We start from the raw sequence: 16,779 nt of genomic DNA on the forward strand, positions 1-16,779 counted from the left end.
AGAGTGCAAGGGCCCTGGTGAAATCTTATGAAGCAACAGACTTTTGAAAGCTGGCATACAATTAAAGTAGAAAGTTGTGAGAGCTGAGCCTGGCCTTATGTTCTGAAGTACCTGGAGGCTCTTCCTCCCAGGTTCTCTGCCCCAGTGCCATGGTCCTCTTCCTATCCTTACCCAAATGTTAGGACCACTCTGCAGGCCCCTGTAAAGTGAGGCTCAGTCTTCTCTCTCATACAAAAGGAGTGAGAATGGACAAGGGGAATGCTCTCCTGGTATAACAGCTTTTAAAGGGCAGGAAAGCAAAGGAAATAAAACAGGTGCTAGGCAGGTAAAGCAATAGCTCCAAAAGCAAAATGAACTGGGAGCATACTCAAAGTGCACTGTTGTTTCTTCATTTCCAGCTGCTGGAAATTTGGTGCCTTCTGAATTTGATAGAATTTGACACAGAGAGGCACCAAATTCACAAAGTGTTGAATTCAAGCCATGGCTGCAAAGTTTGAATCACCAAGCAATGTGTGATGGCAGGTGATTGATAGGTGGGCAACTCCTCTCACTTGTCAAAGTGGCCTCTGGGGAATCGGTCGCTTCTGGATTTGACCTCCAGCAGGATCCTGTTTCACCACCCCTGCATTAAAGCCTTCATATAAAGGAAAACCCTCCTTTTCAGGTTATGCTTCTCATTAGTTAATCAGCACCAGGGTTTCCCAAACTTTTTGGACTACAACTTGCATCATCCCTAGCTAGCAGGACCAGTGGTCAGGGATGGTGGGAATTGTAGTTCAAAAACAGCTGGAGACCCTAGTTTGGGAAATCCTGGTCTAAACAATGTACATTATTCCTGCCATTCCAGGTCCTCTTCTTACCTCCAGTTGACAGTCCCACTGGTACGCCAGAGAGGAGTTTCCACCCTCCTCCTCATCAGGGTCATATGACTTGCTTCCATCTAGAACCAGATCCATTTTGGCTGTCCCTCTCCTCCAGGATCCTCCATGGATGACTGGAACTAGCTTGCTGGAAAGCACAGTCAAGTTGCTGCAAACCATCTGGGCCAAGGGTGTGTTCTCCAGAGAGATAGTGAAAAGCAGGCAGTGAGGACCAATGTCCAGGGAGAGCTTGGGGAGCACAAGGCGTGGGGTTAGTACATCTACATGCGGTAAAGAGACTGCGTTGGTCTTGGATGGAGCATCACAGCTGCAGCTGCGGAATATCTCCCACCGATACAATGCCCGGTAGGCTGTGCATTGTTTCAAGTCCACATCAGCCTCAAAGTAGGTGGTGTAAGATTTGGAGATTGCAGAGAGAGGCTCAACAAGCTTCAGAGTAGGGCTTTCACAGAGCAGCAGCTGCACAGTTACTTTTAACTGGGCGAAGACAAAACTGATGTTGTTGTAGACTCTCACTTCTACCAAGAAATCACCAGCTTGGCGATATTTGTGAAATACTCTCTGATCTCCTTCACTGGAGAAGGTTTCGGGCGAGTCCCCAAAATTCCACTCCATGTGAAGGTTGCTGCCACCAACCGCCATCACGTCAAATGTCACGGTTTGATTGACAAATGTCCTGGTGCCATTGCTGGACAGGTCAACAGTCACTACCGGCACCTCTAACTTTCTTACCACTAGAAGAGTGTCTGCACAGAAAGCATTGGTGGCCTCAATCAGAATGGTTAAATTGTCTTTGCCAGAGGGGGTATACGTCACCTGCTGGCCTGTGACGTTATAGTCAGGCAGCCCAGGGAGCCGAAATGCCCAGGAGAAAGCAACGTTCTCTCCAGCTTGCACTGCTGCTCGGAATGTAAGTTCTTTGTTGGCTTCCAGAATGGGCGGGCAATCACCTAAGAGGTGCAGCCCCTTCACCTTCTCCAAGACCTTCACCATGGCAGTAGCTGTCTGATTACTAACATTGTTGTAAGCAGATGCCAGCACCTGGTGGTAGCCTTTCACTGGAAAAGGAAAGTGGAAGATCCCCGCAGGGTTATCCATGTGAATCCCCAGCGAGGGGAAGTAGACGGCAAAGGTCACCCGCGAGCCCTTCAACACACGCAATGTAAAAGTAACCTCATCATCTGTGCACACCGTCCTCTTGTCCACTGTCACACCCAGTCCAGCCACAGGATCTTGGACGGAGATGGCACCCAGAGATGTACTCTCGCTAACATCATTCCAGACCCGCAGAAACACTCTGTAGTCTCCGAACTGCCCAAATCTGTGAGAGATGTTCTGCCCACGAGAGAGGATCAGCTTCTCCTCTTCCCCCCTCTGTAGCTGCCATTCCCATGCAAGGTCAGATCCTGCATCCACCATGCCCAGAAGCTCTACTGAGGTGCCTGACTTCAGGACGAAAGGCCACATGATTCCTGCCATGCTGAAATTTGCCCCAGAAACAGGTTCCTGCACTCTGAGTTCTGTGGAGCCATTGCTGGATCCCAGGGCATTGTAGACTGTGACAAAGACAAGCTTGGAGCCTAGGGTGTTATAGATGTGTGAAAGGGAGGGTGTGGTGGTAAGCAGCAGCTGTGCGTCCTCCTGCACCTTCCACTGATAAAGGAGATCCGTTCCCGACACCACAGAAACGTTCAGGTTCACTGGCTTTCCTACTGCAACATTATCAAAGGCCGATTGAACCATCACACCATGAACTCTCTCCAAGACTTCCAGGGTAAGGCTGGTGGTGACTTCACCCAGTGCATTCCCAGCTTTCACCTCCACCAGGAGCTCCCCACTTGTATTGGGGCAGAATAAGAACAACTGCCCTTCAGAAGTAAACAACGGGTGCTTTCCTTTCAAAGCTGCCCAACGGAAGGTGACATTGGAGCCCTGAGCAACCTCGCTGGAGAGAGAGAAGGCTTCTGCGATGGCCACATACTTGTCCTGCACTACATGTTCACTGTGAATTTGCACCCCTTGGACTCGTTCCTGGACCTCCACGGTGACGTTTGCCGTCTCTATGCTCACAGGATTCTCAGCTACGGCAAACACCGCAAAGGTGCCAAGAGTGGGGAAAGTGTGAGTGAAAATGGCCGCTCCCTCTTGGAATCCAGTTGTTTCACCAACAGCCCAGCAATAGCGAACACGATCCCCTGCAGCTAAAGAAGATCTGAAGGTGACTTCCTGCCCAGCCTCGCTCACTGGTTGCTCAGCATGTAGAGTCAACAGCTTAACTGGAGTAAGCACCGTCATGGTGAGTGTCGCTGTCCTGTGGCTGACCAGATTCTCACCCACAACCATGATGGTAAAATCTCCTGCTTTCTTATAGGTGTGGGGGGCTCTTTGACCCACCTGAGGAGGTGAGGCATCTCCAAAGTCCCACTGAAATGCGGCTGTAGTATCCCAGCTGACTTCAGCCACAAAGTCGTAGAGAGTGCCCACAGCTAGAAAGATGCCTGTTTCACCACTGTGGTGAATGGAGATGGTATTAATGGCCTGCTGAGCTGTGACATTTAACGAGGCGTTTTGTTGGCTGACCGTGTTCTGCACAGTCACGGTTACCATATACAACCCAGCCTCCAAGTACACAAATGTGATTTCTGGAGTTTTAGAAGGCACCGGGTCTTCACCGATGCCAAAATCCCAATGGTACCTGTACTGGTGCTGAGGGTCGGGTCCTGGATCTACTTCAGCCAAGAAGGAAAGCGGTTCCTCTAAGGCTACAGCAGACATTGGAGCCAATAGCTTAACTGAGCTGATTTTATCCTCTACACAAACAGCTAGCTGACGAGAAGCGCTGCTCATTGTGCCATAGACAGTCAGATTCACCTGGTAATTCCCAGCCACCATGTAGCTGTGAAGGACCGTGGGGTCTCCATGACGAACAGCGGGAGGGCGGCCATCTTGGAAATCCCAGCAGAACATAATCCCTTTAACTGGCCCTGTCACAAAAGCTTGGAACAGGGTCAGCTCCCCACTGGAGAGACAACTAGGAGCCAGGATGGTGCTAATACGCAGTTTGTAAATGTTGGCTATGGTGGATGCCTTGGTATAGGCCGCAGCACTGTGAACTGTCACTGTTATTGTGTATTTTCCTTCAGCAGCAAAAATGTGAGAAACAACTCCGTGTGACAGATTTCTGTAGATGGATCCATCTCCCATGTCGAAGGACCACCTGACATCTGTGCCAGAGGTAACTGTGGCATTGACAACTGTGACTGAACCGAGTTCACTGGGCCCACTGCACACTATGTTCAGGCCCATAATTCCTTCCCTGACAGACACAGATGCCCAGGATGTTACGTCACTGAGATTGTTATTGACTCTTAGGGTCACATTATAAACCCCGGCCTTTTCAAAGGAATAGCGCACAGTAGAATTTGGTCCCTCCTGTACTGGTGACCCATCGCCAAAGTTCCAGGAATACCATATGCCATAGAGGGAAGGAGAAACCAAGGCCTCAAACCGAGTAACCTCTTTAGCCAATGGAGAAGTTGGACTGGACAGAATGGTCACCAGGGTTATGGGAACAACAGCGCAGACTCTGGCCATTTGGTGGACTTGCTCATACTTGTTGAGGGCTTCAGCTCTGACGGTGTAGTCACCTACAGAAATAACGGTGAGCACGTATCACTGAGGAGTGGTAATTTTTCAGAAGCTAGGTGTTGTTGTTTTTTAAATTTATTGCTCATAGCTAGGTTTCTCCTTTATGTGTTAATTAAAATACGGGTTGTGCCTAACGTTAGTCATAGGCAGAATAGACCCATTGAAATGAATGGACATGACTTATAGGTCCATTAACATCAATGGGTCTACTCTTGAGTTTGACCAGCATTGGATATTTTAACCCTTAATTATCAGATTCATATCCTGTCTTTCTGTAAGGGGGAACAGAATGTAAGAGACGTAAAATGTGCATAACAACCACAAGTTGTATATAAAATAGGTATAATTTTAAATCTAACCCTAGAAAAACCACAAAAGCCGTTGAGGTAGATTGAAGTGATTGGCAGGTGACAGCCAATTTAGGTGCAGGTGCCTCAGGTTCCCCACGGCTGCCACACAGCAGGAAATCTCCTTCCTCGCTTTACAGTGCACCTCATTAGCTTTGCTTCCTTTCCCATATGCGTGTTCCTGTCTTGGTCTCAATCTCCTATGACGCTTTTGTTCTCTTCTGGTTTCCTAGATTTCAACCTAGTGGTGGTTAGTCAGCCTGTCCTGGCACCTATTTTCCCACACCATTTCTAACCTCTCCCCACATAGCTCTCTCAGCTGCTATCTTCTCATCCATCTGTTCTCCTCCTCTTCATTTCAGGGAGAAAGGCGTGACTTGAAGCACCTTGAGCTCCCTAAGTTATCTCCTGGTATCAAACCCGTTTCCCCACCTGGCTGAATGAAGGCATGGGTCACCCTCGCTGACACTTGAACTCGTTCTCTCTGTGGATCCGGTCGTGGCAGCTGAGCGTCATAAGGAGGAGCCAGGGTGGTCTCTGCCTCTGGGCTGCCGTCGCCAAAATCCCACCTGCAAACAGAAGTACAAACCACAAAATAATGCATTGGATATACTGCGGGCAACCGGCAGAGGTCACAATGAGAACGGCAGTGTTTCCTAAAGCGTTTGCACAAAGTGACAATTTGGCACAGAATTTCTACAAGTGATGCCTGTTGATCTGCCCCCGTCCATGAACAAAGGAAATCTGAAGGGAGACTCCAGCGTGAAACTTTCTGAATTGCATTTTATCAGTAACTCAGTTCTATCATCTGTGACTTGAATCAAGATTTTTATCACACTATATATGTTTGCTAACTTACCAAGGCTGGGATGTTTCTGTTATCACCAACACAGCTATCCTAATTGTCACTTTAACTGTTTTATTTGATGTGATTATTACTCTCCATTCTTTTTGCAATTTGTTTCCCTTTGATCTCAGTGTTCTCCATTCCCACCCACCCGTCCACAGGCCAAACAACACAGGGAAACCCATATATTCCCTGTCAATTAGGGATTAAACTTCTTGTTGCTGGCGAACTGGATCCTGGCCCATAAAACCATAGCAAATTTGTTAGTCGCCAAGGTGCCGTGAGACTCTTTTGTTAGTTTTGTTGATCTGGAGTACTAAAAACAAGACCCAGAAAGTTCACCCTATCTCTGCTTGAGATTGGACTGGACTCAGCAACGGCAATGATAAATTCCTTCCCAGAGTTTCTTCTGTGCCTCTTATCACATCACCCCCTCTGGTACATCTCCCACATTACCTATCACCACCTTTAGCCCCTGCCAAAAATTCTGTTTTCCACAAGGTGGATAAAATGCTTGCTGCCAAAGGTCTGGAAGTCAAGCAATTTGCATTGTAAGTCCTGGTTGCACAATTTGTTATTTCAACACCCCAAACGTCTTTTTGCTATATTTATTCCTTTTCCCAAAAGCCATCTCTGGAATTGTAGTTCTTGCTTGTAGGGTACATTAAAGTGGGGACATTACAGGTACCCGTAGAGCAGGTAACTCCAGGGTACTTTGAGAGAACAGGGTGTTGAATTAGATTATCCTTCTTTTAAAATTTAAGTTCAGGAATTCTCCCAGGCACTATCATGTTCTGACTCTGACTGATAGTCCAATCAGAAAGCTGCTTTCTCCAGAGCAGATGAACTGGTTATTCTGATTTTTGTTTGTCTGCCTTCCCCTGAAATAGGTGACTAGTCTTGCTTACATTATTTTAAGCAATTCGCTTTGCTGGCCCCCATTTTAGTGTACCCTGTGGTGGTCTACTGTGATCTGAATTGGACTGTTTGTGGACCACCTTGCCCTGCAAGTCTCTTCTATGCCTCGTGGTTCATGTTCTACCAAACCAGTGTGGCTTTCATGCACAGGCAAGGTCACAGGTGCAGCTTACTATGCCTCCTGAACATCACTGAATGTGCCAAAAAGAGAGAGAAGTGGAGAGTATTGTCATATATTTAAGGGAAGATACCAGGTCAGACTGTTTGTGCATCCATACATAGGATGAGACTGAGTTAGTGGCTACTAACTGAGGCATTACATGAGTTAGCAATTCTAGACTAAAAACTAAATTGGGATGAATTTAGGAGAAGTGTTTGCAAGTCAGCTCAAATGAGGTCCTTGCCTTGCTTCTTACCTCATCATGAGATCCACGGCAGTGTCTACTTCCACCCTGAATATCATAGTCTGGGGAACATTGACTTCCACAATTCCAGGGAGTCCCAGCAATTCAGGGTGAGCCAAGGGGTTCATGGGTTCAGCTATGAGCATCAGTTCCAAAGATTTGAAGCTCACCGGGTTCTTTGCTGTCAGCTATGAACAAAGAGGAGAAAACCAAGAAACGTTTGATGCCAAACCAAATGAACCACCCAAATCCCACAAGTCACTGAAGCATCTGATAATGCTCATCGCAGCTCAGCTATGGATTTGCTTCTGTAGAAAGAGACAAAAGAGAACGGCTTGAGTCAGGAAGTCCCTGGCTCAAAGGAACTCACAGAGAAGTTGGAGGCAAGCCCTCTCTCTGTTATGTTACAGTCTCTTCCCCCCCCCCTTCATGTCCTCATCTTTCTAGTCTTGGTTCAGTTTGCTTGGTTCAGTTTGCTTACATCAGTTTGTAATTTTTTAAAAAATCAATCCATGCAAGAGTGCACACAGTTTCATTACATATATTCATTTTTGTATGCAATTTTCACATTCTGACCTGTAATTTCTCCTAATATACTGGACTACCTTATAGGGCTGTTGTATGAAATACTGAGATAACACATATAAATTGCTGTACAAATACTACTTATATTCCTTGAAATGCCCACATGTGCTATGCTCTACTATGGGGTTGCTGTTATTGCTGTTGTTGTTGTTGAATGGCTTTGATTTCTCACCTTTAGCTTATATGTAGCAGGTCTCTTAAATGTGACACTGTAGCTCTGACCATTGTAGGCAAACGTGTCCATGTTATCAATCACCCAGGTGTAAGAGACAGAGGACCCCTGGCTGATCTCAGCAGTAAATACCTGGTTAAAGCAAAGAAGTTGCATGGTGAGAATAACCCATATATATTGGTTTGGCTATGCTGGCTGAACTTTGGACTAAGTATTGGGGAGCAGTAAATGAGTCTGGGTCTGGGTAGGATACTTCAGTGACCTGGAACTGTAGGAACTGTGCACTGCCTAACACTCCAATTTCATGACTGCATTGTTTCCTAGTCAGAGGTACAGTCCTTGTCAATTCTGCAAAGCCACAATAATCAGTATAGGGTATGCATCTATGTACAATACATTTTTTTCACATAAGAATAGCTAGCCGTGCCCTGGGGTCACTCCAAAAACAATGACAAACGGTTCTTCTGTAGAAAGAAGCATCTTTCTTTTGCAGTTTCCCCCCTTAAGATGTTGTTGCTGGGGACTGTTTGGTTTACTGGAACGGCCAGAGCATCAGAAGGTCCCTGGACCACTATCCTCAAACATGACACCAGACATCCCTCACATAAAACAAAGAGGTAATTTGGGAGGAACATCATAACCCACCTGTGACACATCCACTAGCATCCGGCATGGTCCAGGAGGCACCACCCTAAGTCCATCAATGGCATCATGTGACTGGATCTTCACGGACAACTTCTGGGCACTGACCTCATTGGAAACAAGGATGTCCAAGATCTCCTCCTCTCTTGGTTTATCCATGACAAGCTTCACCGAGGAGAACCAGGTGTCTGTGGTCTCTCTGTAGCAGGAGGGGACATGCAGCACAATCCCTGCTGGGCAAGCAGCCACAAACGGCACCCCAGCCATGTCCACTGGGGACATCCAGTTAGCCACAGCTTTGCAGCCGGAGGTGATCTTGACGACCAGGAAAATCTCCTGCTTTGTGGGTATGTTGAGCTTCCCGCTGAGTGGTGTGGGGTAGATAAGCTGCAGATCGCTGACTTTTGACCGCACTTGCACTGAGCAGCTGGCCTGTGAGCTGCTAACAGCATTTCTCACTGTGGCGGTGTAGCTGTAGGTACCAGACTCCGGCCTTTGGGCCAACATTGGAGGGATTGCCAAGCTCTTCATCTCTTGCACAAAGGTCACTCGTAGGTCACAAAGCATGCTGTCCACCCAGGTAGGGTTGGGCGGCCCAGGGATACCTCCTTCCCACCAGCTCTCCTTCATGAGGCTGATGTAACTCTGTCGCCAAGGGGAATCCATCTGGGGATGGCACTGCAGGAACGAGCCCCTACCAGCGCTGTGTTGTATCCCTATGATGTCACCCGGGTGGACAAATATCTCTTCTTCTGGCAGGAGAACCTGAAACGCACAGACAGCTGAAGCTAATCGGAATCCTTGGGAGACAGCTTCCATTTAAAGCAGGCTTCCTCAAACTCGGCCCTCCAGATGTTTTGACACTACAGTTCCTGACCACTGGTCCTGCTAGCTAGGGAACATGGGAGCTGTAGGCCAAAAACATCTGGAGGGCCTAGTTTGAGGAAGCCTGATTTAAAGTACACACACCTGGTTTCCATTCAACTCCTTCCTACAGTTGTGCACAAGAAGCAGAACAGTGTACCAACAAGTAATGCTAATCCATATAAAACATCACAAGACCACCAAAATCTGACTTTTTATCATATGTGGTGGAACTGTAAGGTAATACAGTGGTACCTTGGTTTACAACCATAATCCGTTCCAGAGGTCTGCTTGTAAACCAAAACAGGTTGTAACCCAAGGTGCGCTTTTGCCAATGGGGCCTCCCCCCCCCAAAAAATGGTTGTAATCCCCCCAAAAGGGGTTGTAATCCAAAAAAAAGGGACACTCACTTCCGGGTTTGACATGGATGTAATCCAAAGCGGTTGCAAACCAAGGTACCACTGTAAAAGAATTCTGGAAAATGATATATAATTAATTGAAAAAAATGTGTAAAATAACGTTTGTTAAAAGAATCAGAAGCCTTTTTGTTAGAAATTGTAGGTGCAGAATTACCGAAGGAGCAGAAAAGACTATGTATGCAACAACAGCCTCCAGGATGCTGGTAGGCCAGAGCTGGAAAGACGACATCATCCCTACCAGATTGGAATGGCAGACCAAACTGTTGGGACTATGTAGAAATGTCAAAAATGACTGGGAAAATCAGAAATCAGGAAGATCAAAATTTTAACAAAGAATGGGGGAAATTCATATTATGTTAGTATATAAATTAGTATTTATGTTTGATGAATTTATGTTTTTATGTCTGTGTTTTGTCTGATTCATTTGTTTATTCGGTATAATTTTGTGAATAATTTTTTTAAAAAAAACAGGGGTGGAGGGAAGTCTAAAGATTTGGAAGAAACTTGTTTATTTGTTTTTATCTATGATTTTGAATGTAAACATTAATTTGTAAAAACCAAATTGTTATGTAAAAATAAAAAAAGACCACCAAAATCTGAGCAGCACGTATTGGACTGAAAACAGAGGTGCCATGTAGCTCCTCTTTATGACTCATTTGTAAAAGCGGATCTGAACAAAAACATTTTGCATGGCTGCCAAAATAGCAAGGTGGGTCAGGCTAAAAGGAGGCTCCCAAGGTGAAGAGGCCCCATGACCTGCGAGCTATCACAGCAAGTGTTTCCCACGTGGACCCGCAGAACCACTTCCTGTATACCTAAGGCAAAACAAGATATGCGAAGAACCTCAAAGCATAGAGCAAACATTGAATGAAAGACAAGAGTAAGGCTTGTTTATAACCCCAAGGCAACTCCTGAATATGTACACTTACGTGAATGTGGGTGTTTTCATTGCTGGGGGTGAGCAATAAAGGAAGATCAGCCACTATGGAATAGAATGGCGAAGCCCCTTTGTACCGCAGAGGGTATGGGAATGGCTGGATGTGAGCAGTTGTGTTCTCAAAGGCATATGGGCTGCAAGGGCTGGAGATGTTCAGGCAATGATCCTTCAAAGGGCACCACTGTTGCCCACTTGGGCATTCACCCATGGCATTGCAGAGTGGCTCAGAGTGACAGCAGGCAAAAGGTGAATGAAGCCGTTTGCACCCTGAGGAACAAATAAAAAGGCACTGAATCGCTCAAAAGATACAAAACCAAAGCTCTAATTTTTCCTGTATTTTTTGTTTCTCCAGGTCTGTGGGCTTTGCAATAAGTGAGGCTGCCCAAAATTTTGCCTGTGGCACACTGAAGACTGAAGAGAATATTTTGCTAAAGCAGTTTTTTAAAAAGTTAAAAACTTCAGGACTGGATGGCCCTTGTGGTCTCTTCCAACTCTATGATTCTATGATTCATTTAAGGGTTTTCTTTAAAATTCTATCTTGTTCTGCTTTAAAACAAAAGGCACAGCTCTTCAGAGCTCTCAGGAAGCTTTACAGATGGTCTCATGCTGTCAAGCGTATCAGAGGAAACAATCAGTCCCTGGACAGCAAAGACCAATGCAAAGCTGGAAAGTTTTTTGAGCTGTGCAGGGGAGAATACACCTGGCCACATCTTAACTATTTTAAAGAAAGAGCAAGAGGCAAACTTGCTCCCTCCTCATTACGGGGAAAGTGAATCACTTTTAATTTACCCCACAAAAAGCCCCTGGACCAATCTGTCTGCAATTTGGCATGTTCAATGCATTCTGGAGGGTCTACTCTGCCAGTAAATGTCATCTACCTTGGTGAAAAACAGGGGGCAGTTATAACATTTTATATTATCTATGGTAGCAGATGGGGAATACAGAGTTTTTTTTTTTTAAAGGGTAGTTCAGAACCTAAATTACAGGTCGAAGCAGAGAGAGTACAGAATGACTTAGAAACAGATCAATATTGTATTAAATCACGCAGATACAGATGCAATTGTTTGGGCCCACGCACACACTCTTATCAGATTTATTACTCTGATCAGCATATGCAAAGGTTATAATTTAAGTACCGCATTTTAGAAGAAATGAGTGCTACTGGAAGGCAATTCCAATTAAAAAAATGAATTACATGGTGGAATTAACAAATGGTGGGGGGCTGTCAAAAATCTTCAGCAAAGCCATTTTCCTCAGCTGAAAACAAGATGTTGCTAGGGAGAAATGGCAACTTACTTTTTTAATTAAACTGCTGTAAAGAATAAAGACAGAATCTGTTATTCTTTGACCTAAGGGATTGCAAGGAAGGGAGCAGAAGGGGTTTCTCCCTTACCAGGTGGAATCAAATGTTGACTGGGACTGCAATATGGGCGGAAAATCTGGAAACGGGCCTGGATTGGCTGATTTGTTGCTTGCATAGCAAAGTCAAGGGAGGCGACTGTTCCATTGTGGCTGAACCAGAGGCCAGGAAAGAGCATCAGCTGCAAGACAAAAGCAAGTCAAGGGTAGGTGGGGGCAGTTTAAGATGGGTAGAGGGTTTAGGGCCCACAGTGAACATACTGAGCATCAATGGCTCTAGAGCAGGCATCCCCAAACTGCGGCCCTCCAGATGTTTTGGCCTACAACTCCCATGATCCCTAGCTAACAGGACCAGTGGTCAGGGATGATGGGAATTGTAGTCCAAAACATCTGGAGGGCTGAAGTATGGGGATACCTGCTCTAGAGTTTTATTTTTTACATATGAGGTTAGCTACGAGAGACACATCAGATTTGGAAATCAGGGTTTCCCATAACTTCTAATTATTGGGCTTTCTGGGCAATTTTCTACTTACATAGATGTTGGATTGTATAATGCTGAGGTCACTGTCAAAAAGCCGCAGATTTCTCAAGATCCCTCAGCAACGACTTGTGGAATAGAGGACATATTTGAAGCACGAAAACAAATCGGCCCTGAAAATACATTACCTCTACTTTGCTGCCCCCTAAGAAAGGAGCTGCCTTTCTGGTGCTGACGTTCTTCACTTCATAGATAGCGCTAAACCTTGGCATTCCCGTCAGGAAGAAGTTTGGGTTTGGAAGCGCATCTGTAATCATAGAGCACATAAAAAGGAACTGACAATGCAGTCCTATAACATCCAATATAGCGAGGCAGGGTGAGGCTGTGTCGCTCTGCTGGCTTCCCAACAATGCCTGTTGCTGCTGCTTACCAAGGCGGTTTGCGGAGCTCAGAATATAGTGACCAAGGTTAGTAGCTAGAATTGGCTGGCCTCTTGCTAGGCAGACCCTGCTTTCCGCTTCCTTTCAGCTCTCTCCTATTGCCTTTTTGTGCCCACCTTCTGTACCATTCAGCACTTTCTCATCAGCAGGAGCTTGCATTCAATTTCATCATTCTCCCCACATCATGCACTAGGAGGCTTGTTTTCAACCCCTTGCAGGAGGAATTATTCTAGTCCATTACAGATGACCCATCGGTCTGTAGAGAAAGTTCACCAAGTGACTTTTCAACACAACCTGCATCTGTTCTATACTCTGGGCTGCCTATCTTTCCCTATTCTCTGCTCCTTGGTTTTCTCTGCCAAGTTACCAACTCTGTCATCCCATGACTGCAAAGTTTTCTTATTGGCCTTCAAAAGAAAAGAGATTTCATCACAAGGATTTTGAAAGTCCAAGTCTATAACACTAATGGGATCTCCCCTTACAACTTTGCTCCAAGCTTCCTGAACAGATTAGAACTACAGTGGTATCTCGGGTTACAGACGCTTCAGGTTACAGACTCCGCTAACCCAGAAATAGTACCTCGGGTTAAGAACTTTGCTTCAGGATGAGAACAGAAATCGTGCGGCAGCAGCGGGAGGCCCCATTAGCTAAAGTGGAAACTCAGGTTAAAAACAGTTTCAGGTTAAGAATGGACCTCCAGAACGAATTAAGTTCTTAACCCAAGGTACCACTGTACCTGGTTGTCTTTCTCAGCTTCCTTTTAATGAATCTCCCTCTTTTGAGGGGCGATCTCATTTGATGAATAATAAAGATCAGCCTAGTCGTGTTTGTTTCTGCATTTATATTAAATTAATTTATATGCCACTTCACATCAAAATAGGCTTCTAATCTGTTTGAAAAGTACAAAAGCTGGTCACACAGACATTACAATATAGACACCCACAACGAAAATACACAGTAATAGCACCCCATAAAAACATTTGCAAAAAAAAACTCCATTAAAATAACAGAACACAAACTAGAATGTCTCCAGTACCTCCAATTGTCTTTTCACAGATGAACGGTGATTTCTCAGAGCATGGGTTACATCTCCAGTTCCCTCTTGAATCCACTAGAAGCATCTTCACACACATTTCCTTCCCTCCCTCGGGTCGGCCTGAGGACATCCAGTTCTGGAATGTATCTACGAGGCCCCCGTCAACCCAGCGCATCGACCCAGAGGAGCCAAGGTCACGCAATCCAATCCAAACTGTGCCAGCACTGCTGATAAGGAAGGCAAGGAAAGACAATAACTCTGGTAATACCATGGACTGGGCCAATATTTGGAGACAGAACAGGATGAAGCCAGTGGTTTTCAGCCAGTGTGCCGTGGCACCCTAGGGTGGCTTGAAGGAAGGTCAGGGCAGGCAACACTGGCCTCTGTCCCTCTTTCCTTCCCTCCCTCCTCTCGCATCTCTGCCTCCCAAAGGCTTGCACAGCTGTTTGTTGCAGAAGCCCTGGCTACAAGCTCTGCAGGCGAATGGTGCCTCTGGGGCTGGCCATGGGGTACTGGTTGCCAGGAGCTGAGGTGGCCTTGAAATAAGCAAGCAAGTGGGTGAGGGAGTCCAGACAGCTAGTTTGCCAGCCCTTGCTGTTGGGAATGGACAAACAAGTCCCAGGCCCCTGTGGGGCAGTGTGAGGAGGCACTTCTCTTGGGGCAGAGGAAGCAGCAACTGCCTGAAGGACTCCTACGAAGAAGGGAGAGGAGAAAAGGCTGAGGGAACACTCTGCAAGGGAGGGTGTTTGAAAAGGGGTGAGAGGCTGCCAGCTCTGCAGGCAAGGGGTGACATAACTGAGCTCCTGAGCCCCACAGGGGTGCAGCAGAAAGAATGTAGTTGGTCAAGGGAGCCATGGACTCAAAAAGGTTGAAAACCTCTGGGATGAAGCCATTGATCGTTGTTATGCTGCTTGATATTTCATTGTTTAACTTGATTGCACTAGACATGTTTGATGCTAAGGCAGTCTGAGAATATTTTAAACAAACAAGAAACAAACAAGCTATGGTTGGTTTAAATAACTCTCATACTAACTGTATGGAAACAGCTGGACCATGGCTCATTGCTAAGCAAAATGCAGTTTGATCAGCAAGCAGACAAGTGTATTGGCTTCAAGTAAAGAGGATCAAAAAGAGGATTGATTAATCTGTCCCTTTTGGTTCTCTCAGTTTACCATTTTTCCAATCAAATTCAGCTCTCCACAATCCTGCATGTACGGTATGCTTTTTGTTTGTTTTTAAATAACCTTCAGCACATTGGTGCATGTTTTTGTATGCAGTTTTGAAATACACAATTTTTTGCAAGCAATTCTCTGTAATATACTGTAATATACTGCATTTTTGCCAATTACCTTCACTAATAATTGAATCTATATGCACACTTTACCATAAAATACATTTTGGTACACGTAACATTGTTGGAGCATGGCACTGAAAAATTAGGAGAAGGGTGAATTTAATAGGATGGCTGTGTTCTGGCTGTGAATTAAGCAGGTTCACCTTTAAATATGAACTGAATCCAGTTGTCCTCAATCCATATGCACAACCCAATATGCTTATTCCTCAGGCAAGCTCTGGCCACCACCTGTCATGTCCATTTCTTGGCCTAGTAAACATACTTGAGGGTGGGGGGCAGCCACGCTCAGTCTGTGCAAAGCAGCTGCTGCAGTTGCCACCATCTTCATTTCCTGGAGTGGTACCACAATGGCACAAGAGGGAAGACAGAGACCATCTTGTCCAGGGCCACCTCAAAACTTGGCATCAGCCCTGGAAGCTAATCTGAGCATCGGTTGCTGCTCACAGATGCACAATGGTGTGTTGGACCTTCTGGACCAACCGAGCTTGCGCAGCAGCTGGGACAGTGGAATAAAAACTTGCCCCCAATATCTTTGCTTATATTTATTTTGAGAAATAATCAAACAGCTGCAAAAACACCCTTCTCACAACTCCACACTCCCCCAGCAGAATACAAAGCATTTGATCAGTTTAAATACAGTTTTCAGAATAATCCGTTACCCTATCACATCACTGCATTTGGTGCAGCAGGTAAACTCCACCTCTAATTAGTTACATTGTTAAGATACAGGTGTGCTGAAACGTCGATAGCTCACAGGTGTGCTGCCATGCAAATCATTATTACAAACACATACCACTGAGTAGCACCATTGACCACACCCATGTCAAGAAAACCCAACATGGTATGGACTGTTGGACCATCTCATCTCCAGGCGAATGATTTTATAAAGTATTTCAGAGACCTGGATCACGCATGCCATATTACAATACAACAAACCTTCTGTCCCTGGGGCAGGGTAGTCTATGCGTTTAAAAAAGAAAGAAAACCCTTATGATGCACGGAGTTGGGAAACTTTTACAAATGAGGCACATGCTAAAGTTACTTACTTAGAAAAAGATTTCTGGAGGTAGCTCTGTACTTCCAGGGACCTCACCACCACCAGGTCTCCTCCAGGCACTCCCTGGCAGAGCTTCCTGGCATCCTGCCATGTCTCCTTTGTCTCACCAAGCCAGTAACAGTTCAAGTTCTGCAAATTGATTTGTCCACCTCGTGGGCAAGAGGAAGTATCTGAATTAAAACAACAACAACAACCACTCAAACTTAAGAGAACACCAGAACATGCTGTCTTGAATTGCAGAAGCCTCACGTGTTTTTAATGTTATAAGCATTTTTAAAAATAAAATAAAAAGTTGGGCTTTTTCTTTCTGTTGGTGAAGAACATCTAATATAGTATGACAAGGGTATTTGTTTTAATATTATATACAGTACTGGAATAGAGATTTCTAATG

General features: G+C 45.5%; 1 protein-coding gene across 10 annotated transcripts in view; it reads right to left on the reverse strand.

Moving 5' to 3' along the window:
- The window catches only part of LOC118076359 (polycystin-1), a 71,657-nt gene that overhangs the window by 38,581 nt on the left and 16,297 nt on the right, over positions 1–16,779 (reverse strand). For 8 of the 10 annotated variants that reach the window (XM_060271865.1, XM_060271860.1, XM_060271862.1 and 5 more), the window contains 10 exons: positions 16,378–16,558; positions 13,978–14,204; positions 12,690–12,808; positions 12,058–12,205; positions 10,657–10,931; positions 8,448–9,209; positions 7,803–7,934; positions 7,058–7,233; positions 5,309–5,445; positions 861–4,528 (listed from right to left, as the gene is read on the reverse strand). In XM_060271865.1, coding sequence (XP_060127848.1) covers positions 861–4,528; positions 5,309–5,445; positions 7,058–7,233; positions 7,803–7,934; positions 8,448–9,209; positions 10,657–10,931; positions 12,058–12,205; positions 12,690–12,808; positions 13,978–14,204; positions 16,378–16,558 — 5,825 coding nt within the window. The remainder of the gene's footprint in view (positions 1–860; positions 4,529–5,308; positions 5,446–7,057; positions 7,234–7,802; positions 7,935–8,447; positions 9,210–10,656; positions 10,932–12,057; positions 12,206–12,689; positions 12,809–13,977; positions 14,205–16,377; positions 16,559–16,779) is intronic. The other 2 variants (XM_060271864.1, XM_060271861.1) reach the window with 2 other exon arrangements.

The sequence above is a fragment of the Zootoca vivipara genome, chromosome 2 (genome assembly GCF_963506605.1).
Source record: "Zootoca vivipara chromosome 2, rZooViv1.1, whole genome shotgun sequence".
NCBI lineage: Eukaryota > Metazoa > Chordata > Lepidosauria > Squamata > Lacertidae > Zootoca > Zootoca vivipara.